General features: G+C 39.2%; 2 protein-coding genes across 29 annotated transcripts in view; one reads left to right on the top strand and one right to left on the bottom strand.

The window, feature by feature from the left end:
• mark3a (MAP/microtubule affinity-regulating kinase 3a) overlaps positions 1–14,047 on the top strand; it is an 88,463-nt gene extending 74,416 nt beyond the window's left edge. For 10 of the 27 annotated variants that reach the window (XM_033643210.2, XM_078175321.1, XM_033643214.2 and 7 more), the window contains 2 exons: positions 10,466–10,510; positions 13,189–13,672. In XM_033643210.2, coding sequence (XP_033499101.1) covers positions 10,466–10,510; positions 13,189–13,534 — 391 coding nt within the window. In that variant the 3' untranslated portion in view covers positions 13,535–13,672. Of the gene's footprint in view, positions 1–3,344; positions 3,425–3,627; positions 3,676–10,465; positions 10,511–13,188 lie in introns of all 27 variants that reach the window. The other 17 variants (XM_033643218.2, XM_078175310.1, XM_078175309.1 and 14 more) reach the window with 8 other exon arrangements.
• Positions 14,048–15,340: 1,293 nt separating this feature from the next.
• ckba (creatine kinase, brain a) lies at positions 15,341–19,388 on the bottom strand. Of its 2 annotated transcripts, XM_033642972.2 has the most exons (8): positions 19,263–19,388; positions 18,687–18,888; positions 17,773–17,927; positions 17,491–17,623; positions 16,993–17,164; positions 16,771–16,894; positions 16,469–16,658; positions 15,341–16,334 (listed from the first exon to the last, which is right to left on the bottom strand). In XM_033642972.2, exons 2-8 carry the CDS (start codon positions 18,877–18,879, stop codon positions 16,156–16,158), a joined length of 1,146 nt encoding a protein of 381 aa, XP_033498863.1. In that variant the 5' UTR covers positions 18,880–18,888; positions 19,263–19,388; the 3' UTR covers positions 15,341–16,155. The 2 variants fall into 2 exon arrangements, with proteins under 2 accessions (XP_033498863.1, XP_033498864.1); XM_033642973.2 differs by lacking the exons at positions 18,687–18,888; positions 19,263–19,388 and adding an exon at positions 18,050–18,287 and having other exon boundaries at positions 15,940–16,334.
• Between the last annotated feature and the right edge of the window lie 992 nt (positions 19,389–20,380).

The following is a 20,380-nucleotide window of genomic DNA, read 5'->3' as shown; positions in this document are numbered from 1 at the left end:
GTTTTAGAACGTTGCAGAGAAAAGTTGCAGCAGTGTGAACTGGTCGGTCTGAGCTCAACTCAAGCCGGCTGATGGTGTCACCTGCAACTCAGCTGGTCAAATCGCCGGTGGCTGGTTTTAGAATGTAAAGCACGTCACCTACAGCCAATCAGCTTGTAGTGAAGTCAGCTGATCAAGTCAAAATGACTGCAGACCGTGTGTTCACTTGCGTCGGCAGGTGCTCCGTCCCTGCCGAGCCCTCTGTTTCTGTCCTCACGGTGTGCCAGTCACTGCTACTGTATGTGCGTATGCCCCCCCCCCCACACACACACACACACACACACACACATATGCTCATTGACTGATTAACTGAATTAATTAACGTGGCGTATTTTTTATGAATACATAATAAATACATTCATATTTTCAGCCCCAAAATAAACCTGAAAAGCTGCAAATCAGAGCAGAAGTACAGAGATTTGTTGCATAGAGATGATACACCAGTTGCATTGGTGTGAATCAGCAGGTTTTTACAACGTTTCAGAACGGCACACCTGTTTCAGCTCGTCTCGTTGTTAATCTTTGGTCTGAACTGGGCTTTAATTGCACAAGTTAAATTCGAGAAAAAAAAAAAAGTATTTTGCAGCCCTATGGTGCAACAAGTTTCACAGAAGTTGGAGCGGAAGGTTTCCAAATCCTCCAGACAAACAAACAAACTATAAGCCAAAACTTAACCTCCCTTGGTGGAGGTGATACTGGAGAACAAACATCTTTTTTTAAATGCCCCCCTGTTGTTTATTTTTCCAGTTTCACTATGTTTTTTTGTGCTTCTGTCATATCTTATTGTATTTTGAAGTATTTTATACTAGTTTAAATTACTGTACTTACTGGTGTTTACTTCTGACTTGCTGCTTCTTGCTGTGGCTCAGCAGGAAAAGCTGTCAAAGGAAACTAAAAAGGGAATTTTGTACTACAAAATACAGTAACTGTGCAAGATTCACTCTTAAATTTTGGAGCGAGTACAGTTGCAGCAACCAGTCACATTTCAAAGTGTTGTATAAAGATAGACTTAAAAAAAAATGTGAGCCTTCAACCTTTAACATAATGTCCTGTCGTTTCAAAACAATTCTTTAAATATAAATATAATCCAGAGGACTCTGCTTCCTCTTTTAACGCTCTTAAAGTGCCACATAAAGAAACCCAGTAGAGTAATTTCTTTAAGTCTCCATTTCAAACTTTTATCACATAAATCTTTGTGGTTTGCTGTCGGGTCAGTTTGAGTTCGTCTCTCCCCTAACGAGAGGTCAGGGTGTGAATCTGATCTGTCATCAGGCCGGGACACTAAAAATAACGAGCAGATTTATTCCATAAATAGAGCTTTTTAACTGATTAGATACCAGAACCAGCCGCTGTTATGATTATCAGTGTCAGCTGTGGTCAAGCTGAACAGAGGAGGAGGTTTTTGGCCCTCACAGGGTGCCGTCCTGAGGCTCAGCAGCACCCTCTGGTGGCTGATTGGTGGACAATCTTCTTCCTCTGGCAGCGTCTTCGTCATCCAGATCACTGGAGTCAGTCGTCATCACCGTCCTCTCATCTCACTCTTCTCACCTCACTTTGGGTTTCTTTGTGTTTGTCCTCATTTCATACGGAGACAGGATGTAGTGAAAGGTGATCAGACGGGTCAGAAATATAACTGAATATATTAAATAATATTGTTAATTAAAAAGAGAAGTGTAAAAATAAATGTATGAGTTTTATACTTTTCATTTAACCTTCAATCAGCTGGTTTTAAAAAGCAATAAATACTTTCACTAAAACTTAATTTATTTAATTTTTTTCTTTATGTTTCAGTCGATAATTTTATTTAAATTTTAATTTTATATCATATTATTTACTTAATTAAATTTAAAAAAAATTCTCATGAACCCCCGACCATTCACTGCTCTGGGATGCATCTAATAACTATTTTAGTTACTATTTGATTATATGTTGGTTATTTCTCGATTAATCATTTGGTTTTAAAAAGTAACGATATTCAGAAAATTGAAAAAATGTGCACTGAAGTTTTTCAGAGCCCAAAGTGACATCCTCAGTAGTCTCATTTAATCCAACCAAAAATCCCAAACCATGAGATATTACCATATTATTATTTTTTTTTCATTTTTATATTTTAATTTAATTGTTACTAATTACCATGAATTTAAAGACAAATACAAAATAATTCACAGTGAAATAAAACAGAAGTAGTGAACTCTCACTTAGCAGAAGCTGTAACCACAGAATGTTTTAAGATTTTGCTTGAGAAATTAATTTTAATGAGTCATTTTATATAATTGTTGCCTATTTTTTAACTGTTGATTTTAGACTTATCATATAATCTTGATATTTATTTTTATTTTTTGATGTTGGACTAACCAAGACATTGCTTTAGGCCATGGACATTTTGCACATTTTTTTAATTTAATTTAATTTTATTTATTTTTTATATATTTAAATGTTTATTATTTATTTATATATTTATTATACCACATTATTAATCAAGAAAATATTCAGTACATGAGATAGTTCTTGTCACAGTCCAGAGCAGTGACTGGTTTAAGGCACATTAAAAAATTAGGGAGTTTAAAAATAAAGTTGCAACAATTAGTTGTCAACTGTTAAATTAATCCCTAACTAGTTTGATTTAATCAATCAGGGTTTTTTGTTTTTTGTTTTTTTAAAGAAAAATATTTGAATTCTCTGATTCCAGCTTCGTAAATGTGAATATTTTTGTTTCTTTTCTCCTCTATGACAGTAAACTGAATATATTTGGGTCGAGGATGTTGTCTTTGGGCTTTGGGAAACATTTTTCACAATTTTCTGACATTTTATAGACAAAACAACTAATTAATTAATTGAAAAAATAATCAACAGATTCATCATCAGTGAAAATAATTGCTGGATGCAGCAATAAATCGAGCAACTGAAAGATAAAGAGTTAAAATAATTAAGTTTTATATAGTATTTTTTGCTTTTTCTAACAAACTGATTAAAGGTGAAATGTAAAGATAAAGCTCAAATATTTATTCATACACTCCATTTAATTATATAACTAACAATATTATAGGTTTTATTTTTGAGTGGTCTGATAACCTTTAAGTACATTTTGTCCCTTTCGAGCCTCCGTACATTCCAACACATTTTGGGACTTTAATTGACGAGCTTTTGTCATCTTCCTCCTCCTCAGGACGTTTTTAGGTTCAGTCACCTCCTTCCTCCTCTTCCTCCTCCTCCTCTTCCTCCTCACAGTTTGTGTGTTTTTGTCTTCCTAACCTTCCTGTGTCCTTTAACCTTTTGACCTCTTGCTGCTCTTCCTCTCCTCTCAGGGTCAGTATTGACCCGGCCAAACGGCAGACGGCCAAAACAGGGCCTGCCATCCCTTCTACCCAGGGAGGAAAGACCCTTAGTAAGTCCTCTGCCCTCCAGTCTCTTATCAGCCTGTCCTTCCTTCCTGCCTTCCTTCCTTCCTTCTCATCCTCCTCCTCCCATGTTTTTTTTTCTTTTTTCAGCCTCATGTTCATACATTTTAATATTCTTTCCTTCTCTCTCTTTTTCTTTCTGGTCACGTGTCCATTGAGGAAATTTTCAGATTCCCATTTTTTCTTTCAGATTCAGGAGCAGAAGATATAGAGAGTTGTAGGAAGATGAAGATCTAGAGTAAGGGGCTGTTTCAATCCCTCAATCTCTTCTTCTGAGATCGAAGTCTTGAGTTAATGTGGAGGGACTCACCCCCTCCTCCGTCCTCACCCTCTCACCCTCCCCTCCTCCTTCACCCTTTCCTCGGCCTTGTGACTTTCACAGCCTCTCTGACCGACCCAGGACCTGCTGTCAGTCCTGTCTGTTCACTTGTCCTCCTGTTGTCGAGTCTCTTGAGCTGTCGGGGAGTTTGGAGTCACTTCCTTCTCCTCCTCCTCCTCCTCCACCCTCGTCCTGTTTCTTTTTTCTTTCTTTCTTGTTTCTGTTCTCCAGGCTGCAGTGCATGCTGGGAGCCTGATAACCGTAAACCCGTCCTGTCAGTGGAGCAGGGAGCTTTCTGCTTATTTTGCTCTTTAATCTTTTGTGATATTACTCAGACGTCTTCCTTCTGTGTGTAGTGATTCAGAGTTTGGTTTCCTCTCTGATTAAACTAACTGTGAAGGACCAGCAGAAAAACAGCTGGTCTGTGGTGCTGTCTTTATGGAAATTATTATTTTCTGGCAACTTATGGACAAAATCCTCTCACAGTTCATGAAATTTATACTGCAATATTGTTAAACGTCAAAATAAAGAGTATTTATAGTAAAAATGATCAAGAAAAATCAGTTTATAAGAAAATAATCAGATAGAAATGAGTGCTTTTGTTCCATCGAGTAAATTAAATTCAAATCAAAGTGCTTCATGCATAAATCAAAAACCAGTCTTGCCTATTAGGGATGTAAGATAATATCAATATACTTGAGTATCGTGAAATTGTGTTTCGTGAGACTGTCGATTTTTAATTGTTCATACTTTATTCTTAAATTATTTATCTAAATTATCCTGCGAGCAGTTTTACTTTTTCACTTGCACTTTTACAGTTTTCCTGAAATTAAAATAGAAAAAATGCAATATATATATATATATATGGCCTTGCCTACAGTATGGCAATATATTAAACTATGACCTCTGTATTGTGATGTGTATCGTCAGCCTTTATTGATCCCCAGAGAAGAAATTCAGATTTTGCAGCAGCAGAAATAAGTGACAATAAATAGGTAAAAAAAGATCAATTATGATAATGCATAGATAAAATAAGAATAGAGATAAAAGTATTAACTATATAAGAACAATAATGACAAAGTTACAAGGGTAAAATGAGTCAACAAGTCAGTTTTATTTATATCCCATATGTCATACGACAAGCGCTAACTCAGTGTGTTTAAGATACATCATATATGACAAACATAAAATACCATATAAGATGATTAAGTGCTACATATATAAAAACAAGCAGGACATAATAAAACAAACACAACAAGAAGGTATTTTAATATCATTATTCTTTAACAAAAGGGAGATAATAACAATAATGAGACCAGTTCCTTAAACAAATTAAAATACACTCAAAACCTGACGAAATGCTCGCGATAAAAGTTACCTTTTTAGTCAGGAGAGAAGATGAAATTGGAGTTATGTGGTCAGACCTTTTAGTTTTTGTTAAAACTCTGGCTGCATTACAGTAATGCAGCCTGCTGGAAAGAAAAGCGTGAACCAGCTTTTCAGAGTCTCACTAAGTGTGTTTCCATTAACCCTAGAAATGCACAAAACCTAAATATCGCAATAAAAAACTGGGAATGGAAACACCTACATTTAGGAAAAAAACCTCTCAAATATCGAGAAAAAGTTTTTACGCTCTCATGAGGTGGCTTTTCAGATGTGTCGATATAGAAGTATATCGCAAAAGTGTAATGGAAACACTTTTTTCGCAAATATATGTCACTGGACATTCAAGTCCTCTGTTAATTCCTCGTTCACGATCCTCTCCCAGAAACCCTTTATCCGTGGTCGCTGCCACACATAAGGGCTTTGTCTTTGGAAGATGACTCGCTCTCTTCGTCTTCGGTCGTAGACTACTGCAACAGAGATGATTGTTCCAGCTCGCAAGAAATTTGGAATGTCCATCTTACTTCCGAAAACAAAGTGGAGTCTCGCGGGACGAGATTTTACGAGAATTACGGCTCATACGCAAAACACCTTTTAATGGAAACACCTGCAAGTCGCAGTTGTACTTTGTTGAAACTTTAGAAAGCTGTAATGGAAACGCGACACTGAGACAAGAAGCATCCAACTATTGATATATTTCTGAGGTGATAAAAAGCAGTCTTAGAAATATTAGAGATGTGCTTCTGGAAGTAAAGATCAGCATCTACAATCACACCCAAGTTGTTGACATACTCACATGGTCTTACAGCCAGGGGAGGTAACAAAGATTGAATTTCAAGTCTAATATATATATGAAAACAGTGTACAATGACACTTGTCTGTATTAATATGGCAACATAATAGAAATATAATATAGTATTATTGCAGTGACACAGTATAACATATTTAAATAATATAGTATGAAAAAGTTCAGTATAGTAAAGTATGAGATATGACACAAGGAAGTATAAGTTGCAATTTATTAATAATAAAGTAAAACATTATCATTGTTTATTCATAACCCACAGTGGCCTTATACATACAGAAATATTAAAGCTACAGTGGTGCAAAAGACTGACTGCGAATCCTCTCATGGCATATATTATGATATATATTTTAGTATATTGTAGGGCTGCAACGATTAGTCGCTTAACCGGTGACTATTGTAGTAGTTGACTAATCAGTTTGAGTCATTTTTCATAGAAAAGTACTATAAAACTACCCCAAAATACTCTTATTGCAGCTTCTTGCGTTCAAATATTGGCAGCTTTACACACTCTCCCATGACGGTGAACTAAAAACCTTTGGCGTGAGTACGAAACAAGACATTACATGACATCATTTTGGGGTTTGGGAAAGACAGACCGACATTTTACAACATTTTAACACATTTTTCGATAAAACGCTTAGTCGACTAATCGAAGAAATAGTCGACAGTGAAAATAATCATTAGTTGCAGCCCTAGTATATAGCTCAATCTTGCTGTTACATGGACATGTCAGATGTTTGTGTGGCTGTGATCCCCTCTATTAAAGTGTTGCTGCAGTTTATTTTCAAAGAGAAAAGTATTTCTTTTTTATAATGTTGATTTGTTATTATGGATAAAAAAATAACATTCTACAAAGCTCTGATCAGGCAACATTCATTTAAAGACGGTTAACGCAGCAGATCCTCAGGGAAGATTTAGCTTTGTAAGTTGCTGCTCTTGTCGACCTTCACTTAAGCTTATTCATTTATTCTCCAGGATGTAAATGATGCAGGGACAGAAAGGTGAAAAGGTGTCACTCTTATTTTGATCTGTGAGGTTACATCTGTGACTGGATGTCAATTATTTTCTTCACTGTAATAAAACCAGGAAGATACAGAGGAAAACATAAAGACAGATGAGGCGAACACTTTGTCCTTCTTCACCTTTATAACGTTCAGATAATCTTTTTCTTCTTCCGAAATATCCCACATTAAATCAACTCAGCCTCAAGCTTCAAATATTAACAATAAATACAACTTACATCACAAAATGTCGTGCAACAAAGTTTATTTGTTCAAGTTTGACTGAACCTGAAGAGTTAATTATCTGTCGTCAGCTTCTCCTTTATTTCATCTATTTATTCCTGAATTTAAAATAATTGTTTAGGCATAAATCTGACTTCACACGTGATCAGGACGAGCTTTGTTGAGTGTCTGCCTCATTTTGAAGAAGTACAGAACAGACTTGTGCTGAGTTGCTGAACGTGTCACAGCCTCAGTCACAAGGACACACATTTCTGTTGTCGGGGAACATTTCGTTTTATTTTTAGAGCCGTGAGTTTCTCCCTGTTTCAAGGAGCGTTTCCCATCTGCATCAACCCAGAATAGATGCAAACTGTGCCTGTGTCCTAGTTCTGTTTGTGGACGGAGCTTTTCCTCGGTATTTTATAACTTTCAGATGAAGATCGAGTCTTTAAAAAAGACCTGAGCACAAAGACACAGTCAGAAGGAAATGCAGAAGAAACCATGAAGCCAGTTTAACTGTAAATAAAAAGTTAGACGACCAGCAGTCAATAAAACAATCACAGACACCTAAAACACAACAGATAACTCAGCTTTTAAAAATCATCTTTATATGATCAAATTCTGTCTTAATTAATACTAAACTAATTTTAAATAAGATCTAACACAGTGATGTTTTGTTTTACGCTGTTTTTCCTTAACAGTGGAAACAGTTTTTAACATTACTGACACCTACGAGCCTTTTCTGGAGCTCTTCACCACATCTCATGGTCTTCCTTAATGGATGGAGCTTAAGATAAATGTATTTTTATGTTCGTTTTTAAGCTTTGTTGATGTCTTTTTTGTTTTTAACCACGCTGAGTGAACTCCATCCACAGAGGAAGTCTGTGAGATGAAGCTGAAAGTTCAGATAAAGGTTTGTAAGATTAAATAGATTTTTATTGTGATGAACTGTGTCGACTGTAAAGTACGACGAGTATTAGGATCATGTTGAGGAAAAAATAACAGTGTTTTCAAGAATAAGGTCATGATATTGCAAGAATAAAGTCGTACTTTACATTAAAAAAAATCGTTATAAGAATAAGACATAATTTAATAAGAATAAAGTCATGATTTTGAGGGGAACATTTTTTTAATATTACAGAAATAAAATAATTTATGGAGAATAAAGTCACATCATTTCTAGAAAAAAATGGTAATACGACGTGAATTTAGTCGTAATTTAATTAAAGTCTAATTTAAAAAAAAAAACTTTTAATGATATGTAAAATAACGTCATAATTTAATGAGAATAAAGTCATATGATTTCAGGAACAAAATGGTAATACTACGTGAATTAAAGCTCCAGTAGGCAACATTGTTTTGGTATAATTGAGTAAAAATTTTATAATATCCTCTAAGCAAAATGTAAATCGAGTGGCCTGAGACAAACAATAGGTTTCTGCACCTCACCATGGTTCTGTGTTCAGCCTCTAAAGAATCAGTATCGTGCCGATGTGCATCAACCAATCAAACGTCAGCTCAGACCACTGCGTTCCTATTGTCTGTTCTACTGCATATGCGCGTGCCCGTGCTGCCAGCAGAAGGGGAGAACAAGCGGCAATGGCGAACAGTGCGCCAGGTAAAATAGCTATTCCAGCATTTAGCAGCACGGCTAAACAACCCAAAAAAGGAAGACAGAACTCGGTTCCCCGGAGCCCCGGAGGGAGGGGAAGTGTGAGATGGGGCTGGGCCCGGCTGGAGGGTGCGAGGGTCGGCCGTGGGAGCGGAGCCAAGGGCTCTCCACGGAGAGGGAGAGCCGAGCCTCGGGGGTATATGTGCGGGGCCGCGAAGGAGGGATGGGGCGGGCTGCTGCGCGGTGAGGGAGAGCCGAGGCTCCTAGAGAGGGAGAAATAGAACCAAGTAGGATAAAATACTCGTGTGCTCGTCTGGTAGGAGGGGCTCAGGGCGGAGACGAACGAAACCTAACTCAGATGAGACTCAAAAATCAATCGTTTTCAGGCTTTCTACCTACTGCAGCTTTAAGTTGGAATTTAATTAAAGTCAAATAACTTTAAGAAAAAACTCGTAATAATACGCAAAATAATATAATTTAATGAGAATTAAGTCACATCGTTTCAAGAAAAAAACTATAATATTACGCAACAAACAGTCATAATTTAACAAGAATAATTCACACCATTTCAAGAAAAAAAAGTATAATTATGCAAATAAAGTCATAATTTAAAGAGAATAAACTCACATAATTAAAAGAAAAAAATGGTAGTACTACATAAAGTCGTAATTTAGTGAGAGTTAAGTAAAATAATAAAAAATAAACTCGTAATAATACGCAAAATAAAGTAATAATTAAATGAGAATAAAGTCGCATCATTTCAAGAAAAAAACATAATATGCTAATTAAGTCATAATTTAATGAGAATAAAGTCATACAATTTCAAGAGTCATAAAATTACACAAAGTCGAAATTTTACAAGAATAAAGTCATAATATAAGAAAACATAAACTCGTAAAAATTACATTATTCACATATTATTATGTTTTGTTTTTTTTTCCTGTAAAATTGTTTGACTTTATTCTCATTTAATTACGATTTTATTCTTGTGTTTTTTCTCAATGTGGCCCCAACACTACGTCAATTTCATTTTTTTCAAGGTCAAAAATTAACTTTACGCTCATTAATTTATATTTTGTTAACATGATTGTGAAAACATTTGCAAATTAATAATTTAACTTGAACCTTATAATCCATTATTACTTTAAAACCACCAAAAAGGGAACAGACGTAGGTTTAAATATGTTTTTAAGGAGGAAAGTAAAAGTTCCTCTCACTGCCCCTCCACCTCCCTCCCTGTCAACAGTTGTATCCTGCCTGAGTCTCACCTGTCGGCTGTAGTCGATGTCGTTTCTCTGCTGTTTGGGTCGACACACTCGGACCAGATCATGAGATGCATTTCTGTGTTTAAGTTTTCTTTCCGTCTGTTTTATAGTTTTGGTTTCAGTTTGAGATCACCGTCCGAACATCCATCTGTTTTTATTTCTTCCTCTCTCGTGATTCTTCACTGGAAGTTAAAAATCTTCCATCTCTTTGTATTTCTTTGTGTTTTCGGTGGTGGTGGCTCTGGTTGTTGTTTCACATCGGTGTCACTCTCCTCCTTATTTATACGTCACATATTCTCTTTTTTTAAATTGATATTGAATTGATTTCTTGTCGTGCACAATCCACATCTTTTTTTCTTCTTTTTTCTTCCTCCTCCTCTTCCTCCTCCTCCCTGTCTGATCTTCTCATGCGCCTCAGAGTCTCAACCGAGTTTGAGAGAAACGGGAGACTTGAGGGCTCAAGGTGAGGTTACCTGCCCCCCCACTCCTCCCCCAAATACACGTTCAGTTTGTCCTCGTCTGCAAACTCAAAGCTGCTCGACCCTCCTCTGCGTAGGAAGCCCTCTCTGCTTTGTTTCTCCTCCGATGTTTGAAAACCAGTGTGTTGCATTTTGGCTCTTTTTGGATTGATTTGTGTGTTTGCATGGCTCTGTACTCGTGTGCTGCTCTGATAGCATGGCATATTTATGTTCTTGTTAACCTGAAAAATGCTCCTAATACCCCCCTCAGAAAGCACTGGCATTAATAATACAGCATGGATGTGTCTAGCCCCAGTTTACATTACATTCACAGTCGCAGAGCTGCGTTTTCTGGAAAAATAATAGATATTTAAAAACCCTAAATCCTCAAAGACTCATTTAACCATCTGAATAACAAAAATGTTTAATCTACTGCTTGCTAAAAAAGATTTTTAATCCATTTAAACTTTATTTCCTGTCCTTACAGTTTATTTTAAAAGGAAAATAACGGGAAATTTCTGTTGAACAACTTGTTTTATTTTGGCAAAATATGATTTATATACACTCACGTTTGAATTTATGGTCACCATCTTTTGGAAATATATTTTAGTTTGTTAATTTAATTGAGCTCTACATTTTTTGATCGTATAAACCTGACAGTTAAATATTTCTTTGCCCACTTTTTATCTTTCTTGTGGCGTACAGACAAGGAAATAATAATGTGTATGAATTAAATAAATGAATTTAAGGAAGAATTGTGGCAAAATGGTTTAAAGTGTACCTTGTTACTGTAACGTCCCAGGTTTTGGCATGAATTTTGGCAAAGAATTGCCAATAAAAAGAAGATAAATGAAACTAATGTATAGTAGCATCAACATAGACAGATTTAATTCATAATCTATTGTTTTAATTTGGTCCATGTTGCACAAATTGAAGAAGAATGTGACATTGTCCCCCAAAAGAAACCAGTCACAGTTACTGAATATTTTTTACCAGATGGTTAAAAGAATCTTTTTAGAGATCTGAAAATTACTTTAGAAAAGCTGTACGACCTTCTTGGGTTTTAAAACAGCTGTTTTTTGTTTCCCAGGAAAACAAATGCTGAGCTCTGTGACTTGAATGTAATGATGACGCTGTATGTGAGAGGCTTAAACTCGGGGCTAGTGAATGTGTCCTGGTGGAAACAAACACCAACCGCAAGCTAAATAATGTGTAAAGAAATAGTTTTAGGTATTTTGGGAAACTTGCTTTCATGCTGAGAGTTAGATGAAGAAGCACGGCCAAGAATTGTTCAGAAAAATCTTAAAGGGGAAGTTTGGTACTTTTGGAAAAACAATGGTCCAGCAGCGCGGAAACAGGCTGCACTGTAACCGCTCGGGGCATTGTGTCGTCAGTTTCAGTCCATTTTTGCCACTGACAGACTCAGATTATTGAAGTCCAGGTTGTTTGATTAATGTGTACACTGTGCACCATGCCCGATTCCACCTGAGTACAGTTTGTCTCCAGTACAGTACGCATCAGGTGTGAACACCAACTGTACCAAAACACAGAAGTGGACTGTTAATTTTTTACTTTTAACCAGTTATGAAACAGTCTAAATTTAATACTGATGCCTCCGTCTCAGAGGGCAGCACAACCTGCAGCTGACAGACCCAGATCAGTCGTATTTGATATGAAAATGCTGCAAGTGTCTGACGACATCATGGAAAGGATCCCTTGTTTAAAAGTACGAGTCTTTTGTTTAACCAGAAACAGCCCTGAAAACACCATCAGCAAACCCACCAGACTCCATTTAAATAAACAGTAATTTAAGCATGTATAGATTCAGCATATTTTCACATCTAACTGGGTGAATTAAGAGTTCATTTCAACCACATCAGAGTTGGTCGTTGTTGAAACCGTGGAAAAATGAACCAAGGTGTGTTTTGTGAGTTTTATTTTGTTTCTGTCGACTTTAAAGGAAGTGTCTTTACACAGTTATAAAATTACTGTTGTTTAAATGGAGTCTGGTGGGTTTGGCGATGGAGATTTCGGGCTGTTTCTGGTTAATTAAAAAAGTCTATCTATGTAGGGATCCTTTCCATGATGGCGTCAGACACTTTGAATAACAATCTGATCCTGTCAGTGACAAAAAGAAACACTTTTAAATCGACGTAAATTGCTGCACAAATGCCCCAGATGGTTACATGGCAGCCTGTTCTGCAGCTGCCGTCTGCAGCGCTCTCACTCAATACTGGACCAGTTTAAAAAATGGTTGTTCCTAAAAAGCATGGGAAAATTGGTCCATATAATGTGTCATTTTTACACACAAGATACAACATGTTACCTTTGGATGGAGCCAGACGAGCTGTTTCCTGATTTCCAGTGTCTGTGCTAAGCTAAGCTAAGCTAAGATAACCATCTGCTGGCTGTAGCTTCGTATTTACTGCACAGACATCAGAGTGGTATAAATCTTCTCATCTAACTCTTGGCAAGAAAGCAAATAAAACTTCGAACTATTCCTTTAAATTTTGACCGGCTGCTTTAACTGATAAGAAACTGTGTTTTTGATCTGTTAAAGAATAAAACTGTCTTCTGTCAAACAGTCAAAGCAGCTGTTGAATCTTTTTTAAACCCAGCTTGTGATGAAATCTCAAATCTGCGACACTAAAGCTCGTGTGTGTGTTTCTGTTTCTCCCGACAGTCGCCATGTACCTGGGGATCAAAAAGGGGAAAATAAAGACAGTAAACCCCGCTCCCTCAGATTCACTTGGAGTATGAGGACCACCAGCTCCATGGAGCCTTGTGATATCATGCGGGAGATTCGCAAGGTGCTCGATGCCAACAACTGCGACTACGAACAGCAAGAGAGTTTCCTGCTTCTTTGCGTCCACGGGGACGGGCGAGCCGAGAACCTGGTCCAGTGGGAGATGGAGGTTTGCAAGCTGCCCCGTCTCTCTCTCAACGGCGTCAGGTTCAAACGGATATCCGGATCATCCATCGCTTTCAAAAACATTGCTTCCAAAGTTGCCAACGAGTTAAAGCTATGAACAAAAGGGTTTAAAAGTATACATATATATATCTAGAAGTATTTAAGCTGTACAATCATCCAAGTAGCAGTTTCCAAATGTCTCCTTTTTTAAACAAAATACAGAGTATGTATTGAATATTATAATGTATAGATTAAGGCTTTTGGCAATAATCACTGAATTACCTACTAATATCTCAGTCTATTCTGGCCACACGGGGTCGACATTAACGAGTTGAATATGATTTGTCATGCTGTGAATGTGGACAAAAAAAGAAACATTTCTAGTCTTATTTATTTTCATCTTTTTTGTTTTGTTTTTTTTTTCTCCTGGAAAAAGAAAAAAATTACGTAGCGTTTTTGTTTTCAGTGTAAATAATGTAACTTTACTTTAAAGACAGCTTCACTGCAATACTCTTTTTTTTTTTTTTTCTTTTGTATTTCGTTAAAAAGTAGAGATGATGGGGAGTCCGTGTAAATGCTCACATGGTTTAAGGGTCACTCATGTCTCAATTAAAGTGTCTGTCAACTTGAACGTCTCACGCTGATCTTTTGTGTCCGGACAAGATGAGAAAATACAAGCGTTTGCTTCATTTTGAATGCTTCTGTGTGGAGGTCTTGTTGAGGAGTGAGGGTAGAATGGAGCGTGAGATGGATCTGCGGTTTGGTGCGGCTTCTGCAGTGATGCAGGTGCTGCGCCGGGCCGTCGTGGTGAAGAGGGAGCTGAGCTGAAAGGCGAAGCTTTTGATTTACTGGTCCATCTATGTCCCAACCCTCACCTATGGTCATGAGCTCTGGGTAGTGACTGAAAGAATGAGATCACAGATACAAGCGGCCGAAATGAGTTTCCTCTGTGGGGTGTCTGGGCTCAGCCTTAGAGATAGGGGGAGGAGCTCGAACATCCGGAGGGAGCTTGGAGTAGAGCTGCTGCTCCTTCACATCAAAAGGGGTCAGTTTAGGTGGTCAGGCATCTGATCAGGATCCTCCTGGGCGCCTCCTGTTAGAGGTGTTCCAGGTACATCCCACTGGTAGGAGGCCCCGGAGCAGACCCAGAACACACTGGAGGGATTACATATCTCATCTGGCCTGGGAACACCTTGGGGTCCTCCAGGAGGAGCTGGAAAGTGTTGCTGGGGAGAGGGATGTCTGGGGTGCTTTGCTTGGCCTGCTGCCCCTACGACCCGGCCCCAAATAAGCGGATGAAAATAGATGGATGGAATAAAAAGCGCTTGAACACTGTAGAAATACACCGTCTGACTGAATGTGACTTGAATGTTGTGGTTACTCTTCATCTTCACACTTTGGGATACTGACCCAAGACAAATTGTTGTTTCTTTCTTTTGGAAAGCTATTCTCAGGTGTATTTATTACGTGTGTTTCGTGCCACAGAGTCTTAAAAGATTAAAAGACATCTTTTCGTTGAGGTTAAATTGTCCATCCATCGTCCCACTCACAGCTTTCTCCTTTTAAATGTCATCATCCCTCACACTGGCATCCAATCAGGGCTTTGGATGTGTCACACACTTAAATTCCCACACGCGAACGACGACAAAAAGGTTCCCTGTGAGGGTTTTTTAAATTAAATTCTTTATAATCAGTAACAATATGTGGTTATCACAAAATCCCATGGCACACCTGGATTGGCATCATGGAACATCATTTGAGAACCACCGATCTAGACACCCTAAAAACTTAACCTAATTGTAACCAGGACACAAAGATGTCTTCAGGACTACAAGTCCCAAACACCATGTTTTTCTGGCTCTTCATGATGTGTGAGTCCTTTTAGTTTTAGTCCTTTGGATTTGTTTCAGAGCCCAGTGTCTCTGCCTGACACTGATTTTTGGTCTTGTGTATTTCTGGAGTTGTTTAACGCCACAGTTTTGTTGGACATTTCTGTGTGTCCTCTCACTACAGCTGGACAGGAAGCCTTAACTTAAATATTTTGCGACAGCTCATTAAGTGTTCAGATGCTTCTGCTACAGTGTGACGCTGCAGAATAAACATGCAAGAAAGCAGCGCTGCAGATATTTTTACACGTACCTCCGTAAGGTTGGAAAACTGAAGGGACAGATAATACAAATGCATTCAGTCTATAAAACACTTCAGCCTACATTTCCCATAATGCAACCCTGTAGCATCTTTAGCCTCTCTAACACATTTGAAGCCACTTAGCAGCATTCTATCAAGGAAGATTACCCAACATCACCTGTGCCAACATGCTGCGCTCATGGACCGACAAATGGCTCTGACGTTGTAGGTCCATCTGTGTGTTTGGGGACAAAATGTCTGACAGCTGATGTCTGATAGGAGTCATGAGACATTTTAAACTTCTGAAATGTTGTGAAGGTGTTTAACTGGAGTTTCAGAGGCTCTGCAGGTCACATTAGACTCAGCGTCAGAACAGGCTGATGAGATTCATGTCACCTTGATAATGTTTATAACTCACTTCATTGATCACAAAGCTGTTGGAACCAGAATATTTTTTTTTTTTTTTATTTCATTTCCATCCTCGCAGGAACCGTTTCGTCTTAAATACACAAGCAAATCCAAACTGTGTGATACAGAGTGTTTCAGGACAGAGTCAAACATTCATTCAGACAAAAGGGAGGGAGGGAAAGGTCGTAGGGCGTCAGGGTGATTTTACTTCTGGGCGGGCATGAGGTCGTCGATGGACTGGCCCTTCTCCAGCCTCTTCTCCATGTCCACCAGCAGCTTGACGCCATCAACCACCATCTGCACCAGCTCCACCTCAGAGAAGCCCAGTCTGTCGGCGTTGGAGATGTCAAACACTCCACCCACAGCGGCTGTGTCCACTCCACCTGGTGGTGACAAGACAAACATTTTATAGATTTAAACTGATTAAAAGACTGAAGTTCAGTCCACTTCTGGCCAAAGTATTGAGGCAAAATACAAATGTGGGAGAACGTTAGAGAAATATGACAGTTGTACAAACCAGTTCCACGTTTCTGGAGCCTCAGCTTCTTGAGAACCTCCTCAAACTTGGCGTGTTTGCTCATGTTGGGCAGTTTGACGTGAACACCAGCACGCAGGCCGGTGCCCAGGTTAGATGGGCAGGTGAGGACGTAGCCCAGGTGCTCGTTCCACATGAACGCATGGCCTCTCTCCTTGAACAGGGTCTCAATCTACAAAAAGAACCAGGATGTTAGGTCATTGTGCAGATTGTGCAAGTCAATATGAAGCAAACAAAACCTGAGTCTGGCTCATGTAAACATTAACTTCCTATTTCCTGCTCACCTTGGTGAGTCCGGTGCAGAAGCGAGTGAAGACTTCCCTCATGTTGCCGCCTTTCTGCATAGAGATCACACGCAGGTGATCCTCCTCATTCACCCACACGAGGAATGTCTTGTTGTCATTGTGCCTTCAGACAAAAAAAAAAAAAACAACACAAGATTAACATTCTGTCTGGATTAAATCTCCCAAAAGAAATGCACAAGGTTGTGTGATGACGAGTCTCACCAGATGCCCCTGGCGTCGGGCCAGTCACGGCCCATCCCTGAGGCCAGCAGCAGAGGAGACACTGGCTTGTCAAACAGGAAGTGGTCATCGATGAGCTGCTGCTGCTCAGCCTCCGTCATGTTCTTCAGGGCGTAGTACTTCCCCTTCAGGTCTCCGCTCAGGGCGGCCAGAGCTGCAGGGAGGGAGATACAAGTTGAAGATAAGATAACACTAGTTCACCTTTCTCTGAGTGCTCTGTAAAACAATGTGTTATCTCTCCTGCTGCCACTAGAGGGAGCCCACTGCCACACAAAGACAAACCAGCATCGTGCTGACTTCACTGAGCATCACTGAGGTTCAGACCACAGCCTTCTGCTCTGATGCTGTTTACACAACAGACTCATGTCTCCATCTGTGTGCAGAGCACTTAGTGAGAGTGTGTGTGTGTGTGTGCCTCACTCAGCATGGACACACACACCTGCACTGTCAGTAACTCACAGGTTCATGTGTCCCCTTTACCTTCGATGGAGAGCTTCTCCACAGCACGCCTCTCTCCTCGGCTGCAGTGAGGTGGCAGGCAGAAGCCACGGACGCTGCGGCCTGTGCGGACTCGGGAGCTCAGGACGTAGTTGGGGTCGAGGTCATCACCTCCCTAAAGAGGACACACACACACACACACACACACACACACACACACACACACACACACACACACACACACACACACACACACACACACAGGTTAGCTTCTGTGTGCAGTGTTACAGTCAGCCATGTTGACTGAGCAGAGGGCTGCAGTACCTTCAGGTTGGCTGAGTTGAGGTCGGTCTTGTGCTTGTCTGTGGGTTTGTATCCTCCATGACGGTCCTCGATCACGGGGTCCAGCAGCTCTTTGAAGACCTCATAGGACTCCTCGTCTCCGGCGACGCAGCCCACGGTCATGATGAAGGGGTGGCCTGCACACAAAGTCAACAGGGTCACAGAGGAGACAGAGGGCAGAGGGCCAGACTGACTAACATCCACACTAACTCAATGTGCTGAGTATCATCAGGTCTCAGGATGGACTGTGGTACTGTACCAGGATTATCAACCCCTGTCTGAATGACACCATCTATGGTGAAGCCGTTGGGTGTAGCCCGCTCTCTCAGCTTCTTGTACATGTCCAGGGTTAAGACCTTGGCCATGTGGTTGTTGTGCTGACTGAGATCTGGGAACTCGTCCTCAGCTGACAGCCTCTTCAGCGTCAGCTTGGCCATACTCTCACAGCTAAACAGAGACACAGTCTACAGGGTGAGGGGACGGTCGCCTGCTACACAGCAGTGACCAGGCTCATCTGAATGCTTTCAACACTGCTGAGTTAAATACCTCTACACCACACTCTGAGTGACATAATAATAAAAGAGGGAGAGCGGCAGTGGATTATCAGCTGCCCTGCATACATTATGTAACACTGCTAATCTTTAACATTTCCCATAAAGCTGTGTAATATGCTCTGATAGTGGAGGCCCTGTTAAGTGCAGGATGACTTTTCTGACTGATACAACTCTCCATATGTCTCTAAATGCTGGTCATAGTTTATCCCTGGGCAAGGTCACAGTGCAGAGAGCTGTTAGTGTTCCCTCTCAGGAACATGGAGCGCAGAGCTGCGGCCATTAGACGCGGTCGATGAGGCAGAACAGATGGCTGTTTCGCCGAAAAGCGGCTTTTGTTTTTACCTGGGTTGTCAACCCCAGTCTGAATGACATCATCCAGAGTAAATCCACTGGGTGTCTGTTTGCTCCTCAGCCGCTCGTACATAGCAGCAGTCAGGACCTTGGCCATATGATTGTTGTGTTTGCTGAGGTCCGGGTACTCCTGCTCCGAGGAGTACTTCATCTTCATCTGGTTGTGTGTGTTACCGAAAGGCATGGCTGATCCCTGGGCGGAGGATGGAGGAAGACACGGTGAAAAGCAGCGAACACTCAAACCGACATTATTATGGAGGTTACATTTACGCTCAAGTGACTGAACTACAGATAACAATGAAATCTCCTGCAGCGGACAGAGTGTCCTGAACGCGTTTATACAGGTGCAGAAATGTGCAGCACACACATTGTTAAAAATGTGATGCATCGCATCAGTTTAAATTAATTTATTAACTGAGCAGTTTACATAAATTCTCATAGTGAAAGCGGACATGTTCATCAGGCCAAGACACTCTGTCTCTACCGCACAGATTTGATTTAATCGTTACAAATTAAAGATAACCCGCCTGTGTGACGGAATTCGACATAATTAAATAATATTCTTACCTGTTGTCGGATTTGAGGACTACTACTACTACCAGGGGTTGATACAAAGATCCCTATTGTTCCGGCCGAGGAGCTTACAAACCACCAGCAGCGTCCCAGCAGCTCTCCGGTCAGACTGATGATGTCTCCTCATCGTAATTTATAGTAGACCATCTCTGCTCCCATTGGCCAGTATTTGTAGTCCATTCATTTAATTGGACGCGCTGTGTTTGGAGTGGGGACTCCTTCTACACACACAAGTTACACTTGGGAATTTATTCTTTGTGTGCAATAAATCCTAATTTTGTAAAATAAATAAAACTATTTTTTTTAAAAAAAATAAATAAATACAATTAATTGAAATTTTATTAATTAGAATTTAAAAAATTAAATAAAAATAATGATGATGATAATAAAGGAAATTACCAATCCGAAAAAATATTTTTGTAAGATTATTTTAAAAAAAAAAATACGTTCAATAACTTTCAGTGGAACTGAAGTTGCCTTCAATGACCCCATGTACATTTTTATAACAATTTATCCAACTAAATTTGATCAGGTGCAATAGCTCTTGTGATATTAATTCACTGGCAGTGGTGGAAGGTTATAAAGTTATACAACGTACATTTACACTGACATTTAAGGACTGTACACTTTTAAGGTACTATCATTTTATGCTGCTGTTTACGTCTACTTCCTGTCAGAGGTAAATATTATACTTTTTAATCTAGCCTACTGCATTTATTTGGCAGCCAAAGTTACAAGTTATATTTAAAATCAAAAATGTACATGTAAGAATGTAAAAATGTTTGTTATAGATCATTTAAGATTAGCACCACCTTGACCAACAACAGCAAAATGCAACTTACACATGACAGCATCAGTAGTAATACTCCAGAACTATCATATATAACTAATAATGTCACACTTTAGACACTTTTAATACTTTAAGTAAATGTTTCTACTAATATTTCTGTGATTTTACTTGAATAAAATTGTAAATACAGTACTTTTAATTGTAATGGAGCACCCTATTTTTACAGGTGGGAGAAAATTTTATTCCAACACTGTTAATATTTGGTTATTTTTCCTTATATTTTACAGTTTAAACATGGTGTAATAAAGGTTTCCAGAGGAAC

Source organism: Epinephelus lanceolatus, chromosome 15 (assembly GCF_041903045.1).
Source record: "Epinephelus lanceolatus isolate andai-2023 chromosome 15, ASM4190304v1, whole genome shotgun sequence".
NCBI lineage: Eukaryota > Metazoa > Chordata > Actinopteri > Perciformes > Serranidae > Epinephelus > Epinephelus lanceolatus.
Note: the sequence above shows the minus strand (reverse complement) of the source record. Positions and strands in the feature narration are given on the sequence as shown.

Bases quoted from the DNA above. Each gene is read 5' to 3' on its own strand.
- ckba (XM_033642972.2), bottom strand. From the start codon at position 18,879: ATGCCTTTCGGTAACACACACAACCAGATGAAGATGAAGTACTCCTCG. The intron at 16,895-16,992 runs GTGAGACTCGTC...TTTTGTCTGAAG, and splicing joins CCCGACGCCAGGGGCATCTG to GCACAATGACAACAAGACAT. The intron at 16,659-16,770 runs GTGAGCAGGAAA...TTCTTTTTGTAG, and splicing joins TCTGCACCGGACTCACCAAG to ATTGAGACCCTGTTCAAGGA.